Consider the following 19,013-nt stretch of genomic DNA (forward strand, 5'->3'; position numbering starts at 1 on the left):
TCCCCCCAGCACCTTCTCACAAAGTGACGTTAAGGCAGTCATTCAAGTGTTGCCTTTTCTGCACAGTTGAGGATGCCCCGTAGTATCCTGTAGGCTCTCGTGAGAGTCCTTGAAAACGCTTTCCTGTGGCGATAAACATAGGTGTGTCTATAGAGCGCTTCAAGTTCATGTTTTTGTGTTTGGGGGTAGATGCCAAGAAGTGGTATCACTGGATTGAATGGCAGTTCTGTTCCTTTTTTTTTTTTTGAGAGATTTCCATATCGAGAAGCTAGTATTTCTTAAGAGTGTCTACTCAGGATATAAAACCTATAACAAAAGCTCTAGAAAAGTATTCTTACCTTCTATCTTCTTCAATGATAGGGAAAAGAGTAGAGGGCTTGGTGTCGTGTCTGTCCCTCTTTAGAGCTCACTCTTCCCGGCCTTCTGCCACTCACTCGTGCCTCCTTCTGTCTGTAGGGTGACTGAAAATATCCTGGCCATGGCGCGCCCATCCACCGAGCTCCTGGAGAAGTACTGCATCATCGAACAGTTTCGAAGGTAGAGTGCCGCACACTTACTTGCCGTAAAAATAAAGCCAAGTGATGTTCTTGTTTCCATGGTGGTTAGCTTTAAATGCACAGTGCTTTTATTTTCATAGTATGCAGTAAAGAGCTCATTTCGAATAGGAAGTGAAGGTTTGATCGTAGTGTTTATTAGTGCAACGACAACAAAAGGTTAATCCTTTTAAGTGCTAGCATCGATTATGAGTTTTTCTTTTCTTTTCCTTTTAAGCCATGGCATAAAAACGATAATCAACCTGCAGCGCCCTGGTGAGCATGCCAGCTGTGGGAACCCTCTGGAACAGGAAAGTGGCTTCACCTACCTTCCTGAGGCCTTCATGGAGACTGGCAGTAAGTCTCCGCCCCTTCCCTATGAATAATCGGCGTGGCAGTAAGACATTCTGTCCTTTTTTATTGGTTGTTTTTTGTTGTGGGGTTGTACCCAGCAGTGCTCAGGAGCTTAGTGCTGGCTCTGCACTCGGGGATCACTCCTGGCAGGGCTTAGAGGACCATATAGGGTGCTGGGCATCGAACCTGGATCACCAGCATGCAAGGCCAGCGTCCTGCCTGCTGTACTGTCACTCTGACCCGTGTCTCGTGGCATTAGAAGTGGGAGTAGAAAATAACGCTGCGCAGTTGTCCCAGGCCGTGCTGACTCTGACTTTAGACAGAGCTGGCATTCTTCCTTGGCACTGCTTGGCATTTCCTCTTCTCCTAAGAGAGGGATCTCGGGTGGAGGCCCTGGAGGAATATTGGTAACATTTCACTTCTGAGTAATGAAAACGGGCAGATCCCAGATGGTTGTCTCATTCTGTGTGTGCTCCTAGCAGTCCTGTGAGAAGTAGGTTCTGCTTTGCACGTTAGACCACGCAGCTCTCGAGAGAGGTGTCTTCACCACAGTGCAGGTGATCAGGGGCTCCTGCTGCTGCTTGTGCTGTCACTGCTGCTTGTTGTACCCCAGCAGGGTGCTGGGTCTCAGGGGACACCTCACCGGCTACGTGGTTAAGGACCCACAGTGCACGCATCACTGCTACCAGGGCAGACAGTAACCCTGTGTGAGGTTAGAGCTTGTTTTTAGAAAGCTGTGCCTGGCTTATATTTTCCCCATTAGCTAGCTAGAAAATCTCTATGTGTCATCTTGTGCCATTTGTCAGTCATTTAGACATCTTTTAGCATTTAAACATGGCTGATTTCCCTCCATAGCTGGGGAAAGAAATTTTTTTTTTAAGAGGTTGAACTTCTTTTTATTTTATTTTTTTTCAATTTGGATTGCTTTTATATCCTTTTATTTTTTTAATTTTATTTTATTTTATTGAATCACCGTGAGAAAAAAAAAAAACAAAGCTTTCAGGTTTAAGTCTCAGTCATGCAATGATTGAACCCTCATCCCTTCACCAGTGCACATGTTCCACCACGAAGAACCTCAATATACCCCCCTCCCACCCAGCCCCCACCTAAGTAGCTAATGATCTTCATTTTATTCTCTATACTTTGAATACATTCAACATTTCAATAGAGAACTCACTATTATTGTTTGGAATTTTCCCCCAACAATCAGGCCTGCTGAAAAGGCATCATTTAATAATTTCTTTTCGCTGCTGAGAATGAAGATTCTATGAGCTCTTCTTTTTGGATTTGGATTTCGGTTTTGGATTTTTGATATTTTAGTTCAGTTCACAGTCTAGATGCATGTCTGTAAGAAGCCGCTCTGGGTGTCAAAATGAGTTAGAAGACCTCATGGATCATAGTCTTTATGAGCAGAGGGTCTGTTTCTCGAGCAGCAGCTCCGAATCTTATCTGGGCTGAGGGCATGTGGGGAGAGAAATCTTAAGACAGGACACTGGCTTTGTTCATTTGAAATCTTACTTTGTAATAATTTTTTTCTGGTTGAGTTTCAGTGGGAACTAATTTAATATAGAATGTACTTCATTAAAAAATATGTTAATAATAAACTTAATAGGAACAGAAAAAGCCTATTAGAATAGGTCTCCATAGCCAGTGAACTCTAAGTGCTGAAACACATTGTACTTTATGCTATCTCACTTTTTTTTTTAAGTGTTCAAGCATGTTTCCTATCTGACTTTTGGGGGCTGTTCTCTTTTCATTTCTAGTTTATTTCTACAATTTCGGGTGGAAGGATTATGGCGTGGCGTCACTCACCACCATTTTAGATATGGTGAAGGTCATGACATTTGCCTTACAAGAAGGAAAGGTTGCTGTCCATTGTCACGCAGGACTCGGCCGAACAGGTAACTTCTAGGAGGTGGTTTTTTTGGGCTATCTAGTAGCATATTGAAACAGAATAGGATTAGTATTTCCTAATTCTAGAGTAAATATCTTTTTCAGCATCTTATCAGAATTTTGGAGTCAAAGGGAAGAAGTAAATAAAAGACATTTGAAAATCTTCATTTCACTATGGTTTTGAGACTGTTTTAATGACTCAGGACTCAAAACTCCTATTACATAAACAGCTTTTTATAGCTAGCTAAATGACCACTCTGGTTTTCTTTTTTTTTTTAAAGAACAAACACCATATTTTAATGTATAATGTCTTTTTAAAAGGGTAATTTTTCCTGACCAAAATAATAACAAAATGACAAACAATAGAACCTACTCTGTCCAAAACATTTTACACCTACTGTCTTTCTAAGTCTTTAGAAACAGTGGGAGTTTTGAAGGTCAGGTAATTAGTTACCTCGAGCAAATATCAGGACCGAGATTTAAATTCATGACTCTTCTGAGAGACAGGACAGTAGGAAGGCGCTTGCCTTGCGTGTGGCTGACCCAGGGTCCATCCCTGGCACTGCGTCCGGTCCCCCGAGACCACCAGAGTGGGCAGAGCCAGGATGTGTCCTGAGTAGAAACAAATGCATAAATCCATGACTACAGACTGTGTTTAGAAAGGAGAATTCTCAACCCTAGATTTGTGTGTGCGTGTGTTTTATTTGAAAGTGCGGCAGAATTTCCGCACAATGCTGTATGGATTGTTGGGTCTCTCTTGTCCTTGGGTCCGATCACACACCAGTGCTTGACTCCGTCCTCTCTGCACTGTGCCGTCAGGCCTCCTACCTGGGTGGGTCATCTTCAGGACCGGGACTCAATAGTTTTAGGAGTCAGGCAAAACTCACTGTTTCCCGAGGAGGCCACACAATAGCTCTGCAAATATTTCATGTGTACTTAAAGGGCTGACATGTCCTAGTGACGGAGAAGTTGGACACTATCTCCCATATCACAGGGAACACTTAGTTTTCATTTTCATATGTAACGAGAGTCTCAAACTTGGAGAACCACACAGGTATTGTTTGATTTGCCTTTCACTTCAATATTAATTGACATAGAATTGATTGATTTTGACCTTTTCATTCATTACTTATTTAAATTTGATACTAACTTAAAAGAATATATGGTATTTATACTGATGAGTTGATTTTTTTGAGGGGGGGGCGCTTTTTGGGTCTCAACTGGTGATGCTCAGGGGTTTCTCCTGGCTCTGCACTCAGGAATTACTTCTGGTGCTCAGAGGACCATGTGGGATGCTGGGGATTGAACGTAGGCCCTACTTACTTACTATTACTCCAACCCCTGATTTCTTTATTATTAAGTGTTTCTAGAAAGATACTTATATAATGGTTTGGAGAAAAGCATAGTGTAGATAAAATCCTAGGGTGAGAATGGGTTGTAAATGTGAGTAATCTCCCTCCACCCCACCCCCCAAACGATCAAGTAAGGAGAATGCCAAGCTGGAGCTGACAGTTGCTAGTGCTAACTGCTAAGCTGAGAAGTCCCAAGCCCAGGTAAATCCTAAGTGCTATTCAGAGTTAATAGAGAGCAGGATTTGCTTCCTTCTTACTGGGAGTTTGACAAAAGTAAAATTTGTTGGCTAGCTAATGAATTCCTTGAGTCCTCACGCCTCTACGCTTATCCCTAACCCTCCTCACTCCCCGTTCACTCCACACTTACAATCATCCCTCCTTACTCTCCACTCACTAGGTAGCCTCCTTTGGTTCACACTTTATCATCCTCTGTTTACTGCACATCACAACCCCTCACAGTCAGATGTCTTTCTCCCACTTCACACTCACTAATGTACCCCCTCAGTCTACATCCTTGTTACTCCCTGTTAACCCAGAACCCCTCTAATCCCCACTTATTCATGCTCTCTGTTCATCCCCCACACTCTGCACTTGGGCATCCTCTCTCCTTACTCTACCTTTACCGTTTCCTGTACACCACACTGACTCATCCTTCCCTCTCTTTACCCTTACTTATCCTTCTCTCTACTTCACACTCATTCCCATTCTCCACACGTACTCTACACTGTTACTTACTTTATACCACTCTCCTCCTTACTCTACACCATTCCCCATACTCCGTGCTTACTCATCTTCCTCTTTATACTCGTTATTTTCCATATTAACAGCATTTCTCAGTCAGAGACCATATGGTCCCCCTGGTCCTGCAGGATACTCCAAGGGGATATTTCATAAATAGGGGCCGTGACTCTAGTCTAGGGGACCAACTAGTGGATGCAGCAGGGATCCAGGGTTGGAAGGGGACCATGGTCAGAGCAAAGTTGAGAAATTGCACTATGTCCTCTCACACCAGATTACTCAGCATCCCGTCTTGCTCCACTTCCTCATCATTTCCTTCATTCCACATTTATTCTCTTCCTTCCTTACTCTTAACTTACTCATCATCGCTCCTTACTTCATATTGCTCACCTTCCCTTCTTACTCTAAACATACTCATCATTCTCCCTTACTCAAGTTGGCTTCCTTCCCCTCCTTACTCTGAAATACTCATCACTCTCCCTTACTCCAAGTTGGCTTCCTTCCCCTCCTTACTCTGAACATACTCATCACTCTCCCTTACTCCAAGTTGGCTCCCCTTCCCTCCTTACTCTGAACATACTCATCACTCTCCCTTACTCCAGGTTGGCTCCCCTCCCCTCCTTACTCTGAACATACTCATCACTCTCCCTTACTCCGTATTGCTCACTTTCGCTCTTTACTCTGCACTTAGTCATCATATGACCTCACTCCATGTTGCTCACCTTCCTTCCTTTCTCTGTACTTAGTCATCATCCTCCCTCATTCCGGATTGCTCACCTTCCCGCCTTACTCTATACTTGACGTTCTCCATACTCCACACTTACTCATTGTCTTCCCCATTATTTCACACGTTCTCATTATCCTCCCTCACACCAGACTTTCTCTTCACTCATCCCATTTTATGCTTGTTCCTCATCCCTCCTTATTCTATGCTTATTTCTCATCCTCACTTACCCCATGCTTACTCATCAGAGCTTCTTGCTTCACAGTTACTCATCAGACTATATTGAGTACTCCATACTTCATTCCTCCATACTTCATCCCTTCGTGACTGTTCATGTGTTAACATGGAGAACAGGAGGGCTGGGCTGAAGGGGATGGGCATCATCTTACAGACGAGTGAATCCACGCTCCGCTGTACAAGCAGTCCCAAAGTTATAATGACCCCAAAGCTTTCCTTTATTTGTATGATTTCCTAACACTTTTACATATAGTAAGTCATAAAAAATGCGATAAGTAAAATGTGCATTTTTCTCTTACCAATCTTCTCCACTGTCTAGGTGTTTTAATAGCGTGTTACTTAGTTTTTGCGACAAGAATGACTGCTGACCAAGCAATCATATTTGTTCGAGCAAAGCGACCCAACTCCATACAGACTCGAGGGCAGCTGCTGTGTATCCGGGAATTCACTCAGTTTCTGATTCCCCTTCGCAATATTTTCTCCTGCTGTGATCCCAAAGCGCACGCTGTCACCTTGGCACAGTACCTCATTCGCCAGCGGCATCTGCTTCATGGCTACGAGGCGCGGCTTCTGAAACACGTGCCCAAAATCGTCCACCTGGTTTGCAAACTGCTCCTGGACTTGGCTGAGAACAGGCCGGTGGTGGCGGAGGAAGTGGCGCCGGCACCCGGCCTCTCTGCTGAAATCGAAAAGACGGTGTCTGAGATGGTGACGATGCACCGGGACCAGGAGCTGCTGTGGCACGGTAGTGACACGGCTGACTCCTGCACCCCTTCCCTGGTGACGGCAGACGGCGAAACTCAGGGTCTCATTCTTTCCAGCGAGCACGAGTTCGACCCTCTTTGGAAGAGGCGGAATGTCGAGTGCCTTCAGCCCCTGACCTGTCTGCAGAGGCGGCTCAGCTACAGTGACTCCGACCTGAAGAGGGCTGAGTGGCTTCTGGAGCAGGGGGGCACTCCGTGGACAGCGCCCGTCCATGCCTTGCTGGACCCTAGCTCCCGGCAGCAGAAGCCCCTCAGCCATTGCTGCACCCCGCAGACCCCCCACGTGGACTTGTGTAAGGAAACCTTGATCCATAACACGTTTTCTTTCTGGAATCAGGCCAGAGGTGGCGGCGCGGAGGGACCCAGGGATGACAGATCGCCGGTTTCCTGCAGGAAGAGTAACCCAAAGGAAGTCCCGCGTAGTCGAACTTTCTCTTCGGGTGTTTCGTGTGCGTTCGACCCTGAGGAACCAGGGCCACCCAACTGTGCAGATTTCCAAAGGGAGCCGACCCGTGCTCACCAGCAAGTGCTCCCTGGCCAGTACGAAGCCCAAGGCCGGGCTTCCAGCTCGAATGCAGGGGACAGGGAGGCTCGCTCCGTGCCTGCGGATCCTGGCTGTGGTTCCAAGTCACAGGTCTCGGCGGGGCCTGGGACACGGGGCAGCAAAGATCTCTCCGAGCAGTCGGAACTGAGTGTCACTGCACGGAGAGTGCTGGCGGCCAAAGCCCTCGCAAATCTAAATGAGTCTGTGGGGAAGGAGGAAGTGAGGAGGAAGGTCGAAATGTGGCAGGTACTTGTCTGTTGCTTACACGTGTCACTTGTCACCGGAGTTGGATGGCATGTCAGTATAATGTTTGTGTGGGGGCCACACCCGGCGGTGCTCGGGGCTTACTCCTAGCTCTGTGCTCAGGGATCACTCCCGGTGGGGCTCAGGGGAACCATATGAGATGCTGGGGACCGAACCCAGGTCAGTCGTGTGCAAGGCAAGTGTCTTCCCTGCTGTTCTGCCACCCCAGCCCTTTTGAGCGTCACTTTGCCTGGCTGCCACGTAAGCCTCCTGTCAGAGACACAATAGATCCAGGACTGTCGTGTACGTCCTGTTAGTTGTCTGTGTGAAAGGAAGTGCTTAGTGCTAGGTCCTCTGTGGGGAACCTGACCTAGCCAGGGGCTAATGGGAATGAATGCCAGCAGCTTCCTTCCTTCCCGCTGGGTCTGTGGGACAGACCGCTGGACGGGTGGGCAGGCCGCAGCTGACAACTCTGGGAAATGACCTGACGTCTCTAACCCCAAGTCTGGGAGGTGGTTCTGCCTCTGAATCACTGAGATAGAGACAGAAATGAAAGCCAAGAAAATTCTTCCCCAGTGCGTCGCTCTGGCTGTTGAGTGAAGACAGGTGAGGTGTGAAGGATGTTTCCTCCCCGTCACCTCTCCTGGGCCCTCTCAGCCCTGGGTCGCGGCAGCTCTGGGTCCTGAAGAGTGGCCAGGAGCAGCAGGTGGCCCCACTGTGTCCCTGTCTTATCTGAGATCGCACCTTTGGGACCAGTTGTTGGCTTTGAATTGGAATGTATTTTTTTTTTTTTTTTACATTTTTGTTTGGATTTTGGCTGTGCTTATGCCTACTCCTGGCTCCATGCTCAGGGATCCCTCCTGGGGAAAATATGGGGTGCCAGGAATCAAACCTGGGTTGGCCACTTTCAAGGCAAGTGCCCATCTAGTGCACTTTCTCCAGCCCCAAACTTAAAGTGTTCAACCCCTTTCGTGTGTTGCACCAAAACGATGGCCCTTAATCAAGCATGTTACACCCCGAATTGGCAGCTGTGGAGGAAGGGCCGGCCTGAGGGCTTGGTTTTATGAACCAAGGCCCTCCCCAGGCACAGGGCCGAGCAAAGGCCTCCCCAGGTACAGGGCTGAGCAAAGGCCTCCCCAGGTACAGGGCTGAGCCCCCCAACCCCCAGGTACAGGGCTGAGCCCCCCCCCACCAGATACAGGGCTGAGCAGAGCCCCCCCAGGTACAGGGCTGAGCCCCCCCCACCAGATACAGAAATGAGCAGAGCCCCCCCCAGGTACAGGGCTGAGCACCCCCACCACAGGTACAGGACTGAGCAGCGCCCCTCCCCCCAGGCACAGGGCTGAGCAGAGCCCCACCCCCCCTGCTGAGGGGACTCGGGGCTGAGCAGAAGCCCTGCCCTGGCAGGGGCTGAGCGGGGAAGTGACTCAGCGACATCTTTATACTTGCTTGTCCTGGATTACCGTGAACCGTGTCCACACTCTTTGCCACAGTGCCCTGTGGGTGAAGCCCAGGGTGGGCGCCTCTGAGGGGGCAACAGGGGCATCGCTGAGGCGGAGCCTGAGGCAGCTTTGCACCGACGGGGCTGCACCCAGGGAGCCTCCAACTCGCCTGAGTTTCGCTTCTCATGCGCTTCCCACGGGAAGAGTCCTTATTAGTTCCTGTCCACGTCTGACGAGGTCTCCACCCCTGTGTCCAGCAGCTCCCAGGAGGCCCGTGGGTCTCAAGATCATCCTGGGTCGACCCCCCTGTTCCCCCCTGAGCCCCACCTCTGTGGCACACACGAGACCCATCAGCCCTTCCACCTGGACGGGTTGGCCTCAGCTTCCCGCCTTCCAGACGAATTCTAGGCCTTCCTGTCAGACGCCTCTGAGTTCTGGAGAGCAAAACGCTCATGACGTGAACAGCATAAGATGCTGTCCCTCTGCTCGGCCCTGTAACGTGTTATTTCTAGTGAGTTCCTTAGCCGTCCTGGGGGGCAGGTGGTGCATATGTAGGTTCCTTGTTAGTCTTTCTCACCCTTCTGAATCGGGCGCCTGGGCTGGGGACTCGAACATCCACGGGGGTCGTTACTCGCTCAATCACAGATCACCAGGTATAGTTTGTGTATGCACTGGAGCGATAGCACAGCGGGTGGGGCGTTTGCCTTCACGTGGCCGACCCAGCTTCGATTCCTCCGTCCAGAGAGAGCCTGGCAGGCTACCGAGAGTATCCTGCCCACATGGCAGAGCCGAGCTCCCTGTGGCGTATTTGATATGCCAAAAGCAGTAACAACAAGTCTCACAACGGAGACGTTACTGATGCCCGCTCGAGCAAGTCAATGAACAACAGGGCAGCAGTGCTGTAGTTTGTGTGTTTAATGCTTCCTGTCACCCCAGATCTTTCCTAAAGACATTATTTTCTCACTAGCATTATAAACTTGAATAAAAAGCTCTTTCGCGTTAGGTATGATCTCTATGGAGCATGAAAGACTTGACATAACTAAAAGAATTGGTATATTTATGTGATACGAAAGAGCACCCAGGTGTCAGAAAGCCCTGTGCACGGCAGAAGCACCAAACCGAGAGAGCAGAGCCTGGTAGAAAGCCTCTTGCAGGCTTCTTGCTTTGGGCCACCGGGCACATTAATCCATTTTTGTCATTGTGGCCTCCCTATCAGGTTGCTAGACTTCAGAGATTAGTCGTGTGCCACAGTACCTGTCAGGTAGGAAGGGTTCAATCGATACTAGGTGAGCAAATAATATATGGAAGCAATTAATCGTTTATCACTGTTGGAGACAGATGTGTTTCTAAGACAAATATAAATTCTTTCAGGAACTAAGAGCTCATTTCATGTTCCCAGCTCTGTTAGGCAAAGGTTTTGGATCTTCTGCTTAAATGACCTCTAGGCACCGGTGTGTTGGCAAGACTTCCTGGTTACTTCCGCTCTTCCACTTTCAGGCTGTGGGACCTGTTATTTGTTAAATTCTAAAGAGTGAGGCCAGGGATGTGCACAGAGGGCTGGAGCACAGTCTTTGCGTGTGGGAACCCGGGCTTCCGTCCCCGGCATCGCTTTGGGAATAACCCTGAGACCACGGCTATGGCCCCCAAAGAAAAGTAACAGTGGTTCTGTAGAGGACTCTTAAAATGAATCTGAAAGGGAGCATGCCACGTTTTCCCGCTTTCATGCCCTGCTCCGGGGTCACACTTCAAAGCTTCCGCACAGGCTTCCTCTTGGTCAGTTCTCCCGAGGCTCGTTTGCAAGGTGCTCCTAGTCACACAGTATTGTTTCCGGCGGTGGTTCTCCCTCACAGTGTCTCCGTGTTGTTGTTCACCGAGGCTGTGAGGGGTGAGTGTCCTGCTCAGGAGAGAGGCAGCCCCGGGGGGGGGAGATGAGCACCTTCTCGGCCGGGAGGCTGGTCAGACCTCAGGTCTTTTGGCCCTGCAGCACGTGTGAGGCATCGGGAAAGCAAGGCCTGGAGAAGTGGGGCGTCTCAGCCCACTCACCCCTCAGAAGTGGGGTGCGGGGAGGGGTCCCAGTCCACAGCCAGAACCCGACGGGGGTTCAGTAGATGTCCAGTGGTGCCGCCCGCACCCCCAGCCCTGTGCTGCCCCCCTTGTCCTTCCCCTCCCCTCTGCCCCCCTTTCCTGTGCATCTCTGTTCTTTTTCTTTTTTTCTTTCTTTCTTTCTTTTTAGAAAGAGCTAAATTCCCGAGATGGCGCTTGGGAAAGAATCTGTGGTGAAAGGGACCCTTTCACCCTCTGCAGTTTGATGTGGTCGTGGGTAGAGCAGCTGAAGGAGCCCGTGATCACCAAAGCCGACGTGGACATGCTGGTCAGCTCACGTGCAGAGGCGGCCGAGGCGCTGTTCCTGTTGGAGAAGGTAAAATCACTCTTTGACGGGCCGATGGCGTCAGCTCAGGCCCTCGTGTAACTTCTACACCCTAGGAAGACATTATTTTAAAGATGGGATTTGTGGGGCCGAAGAGATAGTAAGGCAGGTGAGGCACGTGCCTTGCATGCAGCTGGCCCAGGTCCAACCACTGGCCCTGAGCCCCCTCAGGAGTGACCCCTGAGCACAGAGCCAGGAATAAGCGCTGAGCATCAGGTTACACCAGGTGTGACCCCCTCGCAGCACCACCAAAAAAAAAGGAATTTGTGCATAATCTCATATCTGAGTCTTATTTCAGTTTTTCCAAGATAACTGTAGAAGTGCAGACCCAGTATAAACATTTAGAAGGTGCGAGAAAAGGGGACGGGGAACCCCCAGAGAACCACTTTAAACATTTTCAGATTTTATTATTATTATTATTTTGCTTTTTGGGTCACACCTGGCGATGCACAGGGGTTACTCCTGGCTCTGCACTCAGGAATTACTCCTAGTGGTGCTCAGGGGACCATATGGGATGCTGGGAATCGAACCCAGGTCAGCCACGTGCAAGGCAAACGCCCTACCCGCTGTGCTATTGCTCCAGCCCCAAATATTTTCAGATTCTTATTCCAAATACATATGTTCAACTTGGTTAATAATCCTATAGTTTTACATCCCATTTTTGCTCAAAAATTGTAGCTATTTCCTTATATAAGTTTTCCCGTAAAAATGAACTGTTACTCTGTAGTGCTCTTACAGGAACAAAGGGAACAAAGGGACAAGACGTAACTGTCAACTTCATCACTTTTAAGTATTTGTTTCTACTGTTTCTTACCATGAGCCAATATTGTTTTTTTTTTAAAAAATACTATGAGCAGGCTGGACTATTTATATTTCTCCACAAAGTGCTGTGGAGTGCTGTGCGGCGCACACAGATATTGATGAATGTGGGTTGTACCTGCGAGTCTGGAAGGGGAAAAAGAAGAAAATGATGATGGTCACCTGGGGAAAGGCCCCTGGAGACCTGGGCTGGTGGAGAGAAACCTGCTTTGCTTCCAAAGGGCTTGCACAAGTCGGTGTTTTAACGAGAGAGAGACAGAGACAGAGACAGAGACAGAGACAGAAAGAGAGCAAGAGAGAAGAGAGAGACAGGAGAGAGAGAGAGAGAGAGAGGAAAAGAGGATTTCACTTTAATTACAAAGATACCTTGTTGGCCTTGTCACTCTTGAGTCCCCTGCCGTGCCACTGTGCCTCCCGCTGTCACTCCCAGGCCGTCTACTGCGGCACACGTTCACACGCAGACAGTTGCACGGTTGGACCATTGCACACGGCGTGGCGTCAGAAATGAAGCTGTTGCTATAGAGACCGCCTTGCACCCGGGGCCCTTGGGTGAGGATAGATCCTCAGCAGTTCCATTTCGGAGACGAAGCTGAGGGGATGGGGGGTCGAGTTGACGGTCACTTCCATGGGTCACGGGGCCTTCTCTGGGTTCCACCTAGAAACCCAGAGATCCATTTCCACTTTCATCATTGCCAGCCCAGGGCCCCGGGAGGCAGGCGCCCGCCCAGCAGAGAAGGGACGCCAGAGCAGCGCACGCCAGAGCAGGGCCCAGCTCAGGGGCCGCCGGCGCCACGCCTGCCCCCCGTGGCATGCCAGGCCAGGCCTTCACACGCAGCGGGCGTGCTCCTCGGTCCTGCAGGTGGTCCTGTGGCTCCCGCTGATCTTCCAGTCGATTTCCCAAGTGAAATTGGTGTCTCTAGAGCGATGTGTGCCTCTTGCCTGTTGCTTGAGCGGTGACCGTTCCCTCAGCAGCCTCGAGAGTAGCGGGGCACGTCCCTCCGCCATGCTCCCCCGTCAGTACTGCCATGCTCCTGACAGATGTGGCTGTCTCTGGACCCTCTGCCCTGCGCTGGGCCTGTGTGCAGGGCAGGACGCGCAGACCTGAGCTCCGGGTGTCCATGTGCTGTGTCTCGAAACAAAGTAGAACGGAATATCTCTTCAGCCTGCTGCAGGGAAAGCACTTGATGCAGAATTGCACTTTTCTCCAGATTTATTTATACTTTATGTCAGAAATAACCAGCTTTTATTTTATCTTCTAAATGCTTTTTAAAGAATTTATTTTTTTTAATTAAGACACCATGATTTACAAAGTTATTTATAGTTGAGTTTTTGGCATACCGTGTTCCAGCACCAGTTCCACCGCCAGTGTCCCGAGGGTCCCTGCCACCCCCCAGCCTGCCTCCTCGACAGGCACATACTGAGTTTGGTGGTTGTGGTTTGGCTCTTCTGCTTTCACCGTCCGGGTGCTGCTTACACCACACAGACACAACAGCAGATACTGGCTTGCCCTTCGTAGCCCATTCAGTGTCTGCCAGGAGGCGTCCTCGGATGCAGACCCTGGCTCAGAAGTCGCCGTGAGCTGATTTCTCAAGGCATTTTGGAATCCCTTGTTTGATTTTTTATTTTTCTTTCTGCCGAATCAGGGTCAGCACCAGACCATCCTGTGCGTGCTGCACTGCCTCGCCAGCCTGCGGACGCTCCCAGTGGAGGTGGAGGATGCTGTCCTGGCCCACAGCATCCAGGCATTCACCAAGGTGGGTATGCACCCCCCGACCCCCACACACGTGGGGCTCTCTGTGAATCCAGAGTGCACACGTCGGCAACCCTCTCCCCAAAACTTCAGCCGACTTTCCCCTGGGGAGAAGGATGCTTGACCACTTTGAAAGCAGAACTGCCCCCAAATATCAGTTTCCTAACAGTGGTTTGAGAAAAAAGCTGCACTGTGGGTTTTTTCAAGGAGAACGTTAGAACAAAGAGCTCTTGTATGGAAACAATTGGGTGCTGAGAAAGTATTTTTAAATCATGAGCCTAGTAGGCGTCTGAGTCTTTTCTGGTTGAGCCAATTCTACCTGGGGTCTGAACAAGAAACCATCTGTTGAGAATTCAGTAACCCGGATTGGAAGTTCAGTGCCATGTCCTGGTTGTTTTGTTTTCTTTGTCTTTTTAAGTTTCTATCCTGGGCTTGAATCAGCCCTTCCTGGCCGAAGAACGAAGCAAGATTCAAGCTAAGAGAAAAAGGTTCCCTCACCCCTTCAGCTAATGTGTTGGTTCCCGTCCTAAATGGCGTCAACACATCATTAAACAAAGAACCCAACTTTTGAGAGGTGCCCGTGTCAGTGTGAGCCTTACTAATCACCGTCACAGTTGGTGTTCAAGTGAGGTATCATTTATAGCTGCTCAGTCCCTTCTTAAGACTTTCCGGAGTCAGTAGCTCAAGCCTGGATCCCATGAGCTTCTTGACTATCAGTATTTAGAGTTTCCCCAAGAAGAGACCTGCTGTGTGGTGTGGTGGTGGTTTTGTGTCTAGCAAAATAAACTATTTAAATCATTATTCATGTTAAATTTTTGCAGGGCCAGCGATGCACCTCACCTCAAAGGTGTGAGGTCCTTGGTTCGAAACCTAGAACTGCAAAAAGACGTTTTTTTTCCAAGTGGAGTAAAGAATACGATCATTAAGATAAAATAACATTTTTGCATTTAACTAGAAAAAAAAATCCTTTTTGGTCTCTCTCTGAAAATTGTAGGAATTCTTCACAACTTCTGTTGGCCTTTTGGGAGGATACTAATGAGAAGCTAAATATACTAGTTGCTCCAAATTTATTAAAATGTCAGGACACCATTCTTGGGACTCTCCCGGGACACAGCCTGCGAGCAGGCAGCCCCTGATCTGGGCTGGGCGCACTCTCCCGCAGTCTCGGCAGAGTCTGTTTCTTGTGGAAGCAGCATCATGCTTTCCTCTGGGCAAACCTGGGCAGGCTTGCTTACAGCCCCTTCATCAAGCATTGGGGTCACCTCAGCTTGGGCGTTCCTCGGCTCTGCAGCAAGCACAGGGTCTGTGCAGCCCCGTCTGCAGTGCCCTCATCTCACCCAGAGGAACCCAGTTAGGAGGCACGTGCAGCCTTGAGCCGTCACATCCCCTCTCACCCAGCAGTGCCCATCCATGAAGCTAGGCAGTGAACGTGCGCGTTTGCCAGTGAGGGGGAGGCAGGGCAGGAGGTTGAAACTCTACCAGCCCCTTGCAAGTGAGTAGCCTTCCGGGGCTGGAGCGATAGCACAGCGGGTAGGGCATTTGCCTTGCATGTGGCCAACCCGGGTTCGATTCCCAGCATCCCATAGGGTCCCCCAAGCACCGCCAGGAGGAATTTCTGAGTGCAGAGCCAGGAGTAACCCCTGAGCATCGCTGGGTGTGACCCAAAAAGCTAAAAAACAAAACAAAAAAAACAAGTGAGCCTTCCCTCCTGGCCTCCCCAGGAGCATGACTCTTCCTTCCCATGTCCACACATTTCACTGGGGAGGGGACTGGGGCAGATGCTGCGTCTCTGCCCAGGTCACGCCTAATCCTGTGTTAAGTAAACAATCTCAAGGGGATTACCTGGTGCCTTCCCTCTGCAGCCAGGGTAATGCATGGTGCCTTCCCTCTGCAATGAGAGCACTTTCATGGGGGGTTTCGTGTGTGTCAAGCATGTAGGAGTCCTGCTGAGTAGTACTTTGCTACTTTCCAGGCATAACCTGGGGCTTCACGGAGGCCGGTGCCCACTTCTCGATCAGGCACCCTCAGACTCACAGTGAAGCTCAGAGCAGAGTGGGACTCACTGGCCCCCTCAGAGACCTTCCCGAGACTGTCAGTGAGGAGTCTCAGTTAATCCCCTCACTCTCAGTTTGACCCTCTTCATGATGGGCACGTGCCTTTGCTTCACATCTAGGCGCTGGGTTGGTTTGTTGCTGTTGCTTTAATTTCCTTCTTGGGCAGAGATAATAGAGCGGGTAAGGCCCTTGCCCTGCACACAGCCGGCAGGCTTCCATCACTGGCATCCCGTAGGGTCCTCTGAGCCTGCCAGTTGGGCAGACCCCGGAGTAACCCCTGAGCTTTGCCAGGTATGGCCCAAGAACAAAGAATTAAAATTTTCTTCTTAATGCTCAGGTGGACGATAGATAGTTCTAATACAGCCTCAATTAAAAAAAAATGTGTGAGATGGACCATGTGTTTTTAAAATTTAGTTTTAGTTTTGTTTGTAAGACCTCATCACTCCCCCGCCTCCTGCTTTCCTCCCGACATTGAGACTAATTAAAACTCACATTCATGTGCCCTGAATATGAATTTTCTTTGTCATCAGGTTAATTTGGATTCTGAAAACGGACCGGTAGTTTATAACACGCTGAAGAAAATATTTAAGCACACACTGGAAGAAAAAAGGAAACTGACAAAAGACAGCCCCGTGCCTGGCATTTAGTGCTGTCTCCCCAAATGTTCCGCACCTAAGGCCAGGCAGCAGTCCTGCCCAGCGCTCAGCACGTCTGGGGCAACTGTATCGTGCAGCACTTTATTTCAGATACTCTTCATTTGTGCGAAGAATGCTCATTCCTCTCTGCAGCCATTATTTATTGGAATAATCTCTTTTGAACTTTCTTTTCGTTGAAATTGCCCGTTAAGTTGGTACTGCTTTTTTTCACTTAGCTGAATTAATGTAGTGACCGCTGTATTACTGTTTCAAGTGTGTGGCATTTTACATCTCTATTCTTTGACATTTTGGGAAAAGTTGTAACTCTTCTTTCCAAAACAGCTATTTTGTTGACCAAAACTCTTCCTTAAGAGTTTTTTTTACCAGAATAGATCCTTTTCGTAGTCAAACCCAATTGTGTGTCCATCCCCCGATCCAGGACCTGTGGAAGCCACCAAGTGTCTTAAACTATTTTATATTTCTTATTTGGAAACCTCTTGGTTCATTTTAAAAGGGATTTGGGGGCGGGGATAGTCGTTGTTTTTATAAATGTTGCGAAGCTATCCCAAGTGTATTATTTTTCGGAGTGATTTCCATTTATATTCCAGGATCCTGTGGGAGGTGGCTGGCTTGGCTCCACGGCGGAAGAGAATGTGCCCGCGTGGGGCTAGCAGCAGAGCTCGCTGCACGCCGCTCCGTGGGGGTGGAGACATTCTCAGCACGTCAGGCCTCTCCCACTCGGAGCCGCCGCTTCCTTCCAGCGGAAGGGGGAGCTTGCAGGGCAGGGTGGGAGGCTGCCAGGAGGGCGATGCCGCGGGAAGGACGGGCTTGTGGGCAGCTCTGCTCATTCGGCCAGTGCCAGCGACTGGCCTGACTCACACCATCCACCGCCACCAACCCCTGCAGCCAGTGGCCGCAGGGTCCTGTTTTGAGGGCTACTTTTCTCCTATGCGAATTCTCGTTTTTGAGTTGAGTATGATCGTGCAGGGTGCGTGCACTTGGCTGGCCTTAGGTGAGAAGTGATTGCCTTTAGGAGTTCCTGGGAGACCAAGCTGTCAGTCAGCACTTAAAGCCATAAATACTCTTTAAATCAGTTAGTTTGTAGAGGGACTGATGAGCGACATCACAGAAAGGTAATAGTTTTATCACCGAAGATAATGTTTCTTAATAAAAATGGTGTCAAACTAGTAAGAGATATCAAACAAGTAAAAAAGTTCGAACTTTAAAAAAAAGGACTGCTTACTCTTAATGACGGACTTTCAGGGTAAACAAGACAAATTTATAACAGAATTTCTCACATTTCTGAATCCAGCTCTAGCACATCAAAATTAGTCATCATCATTCTTAATTTGTTGGAAAATGCTAAATGCTGTTTTCTCCCACACTGGATTTTCTTAGGAAGTAGAATCTAATGAATTTGAGTGAATTGAATTGCCCATTGTCAAAATGTCTGTTTCAAGTGCCTCTTCCAGGAGAAAAGAAAGAACTTTTATTCATAGGTACATTGTCTCGCTAGGTATCTGTACTGACGTCTATGTGTATGCAAATATACTTTGCAAGAAAAAGAGATGTCTGCCCTCATCTTATCCAGATTCCCACGGGCAGGTGATACCGCAGCTCACTGGTCGAGTGGCTGTTGGCCTGTTAGCCTAACCCGTGGTTTTGCGTGAGAGGAGAGCTGTATGCTCGAACACGACTCTTGTGGCGCTATTCGAACATCCCAGGTGTAAACTACCCAAAGAAGAGAAATGGTGAGAAAAAAAGTAATCAGGCAGTATGGAGTATTGTGTGTATTAGAAAAATGAGAACAAGCTCTGCCCCTCGTGTCATTCTTCGCCCTGGTGCTCTGGACGCCGTGTGTACCCTCGGAAACCTGTGCTTGTGATTAGTCTCCTGACACTGAGTTGCAGGGCAGTGCCAGCTCATCCTGGCCAGTCCCATCCATGGACCAGAATGACCAGAGAGGGCACCAGCCTGAGAGACTGCAGAGCAGCCGCTAGGGAGGGCGCCCAGGCTGCTGGGGTGGCTCCTGCCTTCAGATATATGAGTGGGCAAGTGCTTCTGTGTCCAGAGGAAAGGAATCTGCCCAGCAGAAAAAGTGACAGAATTTCAACATTCCACTGGACAGAGGTGGGAAGGGGCAGGAGCACATACAGCAGAATCCAGCAGCCACCATACTCCGCCGCCTCCACCTTTCAGCAGAGAATTTAACGTGACCACACGCCGCCTTCTCTCACCAGCAGAAGAGGTTTGTCACGTGGCTCAGCCTACGTGGTTCTTCTAAAAGGTGGAAGAAAATGATAAAGTTATTCACGAAATCAAATCAGGTATTTTTCAGATGGCAGTCAACCAGTCATGTCAATAAGAACCTTTTCCCCAAACTTCCTCCCCAGATGGGCAAATGAATGAAATATTCTTTTTAACAAAGAAAACCAGGAAGCCAGGGCCAAGCAGCGTAGGGTAGTGAATTTTAGTGGCTTTCCTTACAATATAGGTTTCAGAA

At 49.1% G+C, this 19,013-nt stretch overlaps 1 protein-coding gene across 5 annotated transcripts in view; it reads left to right on the forward strand.

Moving 5' to 3' along the window:
• Positions 1–16,779, forward strand: part of PTPDC1 (protein tyrosine phosphatase domain containing 1) — a 61,526-nt gene extending 44,747 nt beyond the window's left edge. For all 5 annotated transcript variants that reach the window (XM_055125665.1, XM_055125666.1, XM_055125667.1 and 2 more), the window contains 7 exons: positions 457–537; positions 772–890; positions 2,651–2,788; positions 6,151–7,385; positions 11,058–11,243; positions 13,715–13,825; positions 16,406–16,779. In XM_055125665.1, coding sequence (XP_054981640.1) covers positions 457–537; positions 772–890; positions 2,651–2,788; positions 6,151–7,385; positions 11,058–11,243; positions 13,715–13,825; positions 16,406–16,522 — 1,987 coding nt within the window. In that variant the 3' untranslated portion in view covers positions 16,523–16,779. The remainder of the gene's footprint in view (positions 1–456; positions 538–771; positions 891–2,650; positions 2,789–6,150; positions 7,386–11,057; positions 11,244–13,714; positions 13,826–16,405) is intronic.
• The last annotated feature ends 2,234 nt before the right edge of the window (positions 16,780–19,013 follow it).

The sequence above is a fragment of the Sorex araneus genome, chromosome 2 (assembly GCF_027595985.1).
Source record: "Sorex araneus isolate mSorAra2 chromosome 2, mSorAra2.pri, whole genome shotgun sequence".
NCBI classification, from domain to species: domain Eukaryota; kingdom Metazoa; phylum Chordata; class Mammalia; order Eulipotyphla; family Soricidae; genus Sorex; species Sorex araneus.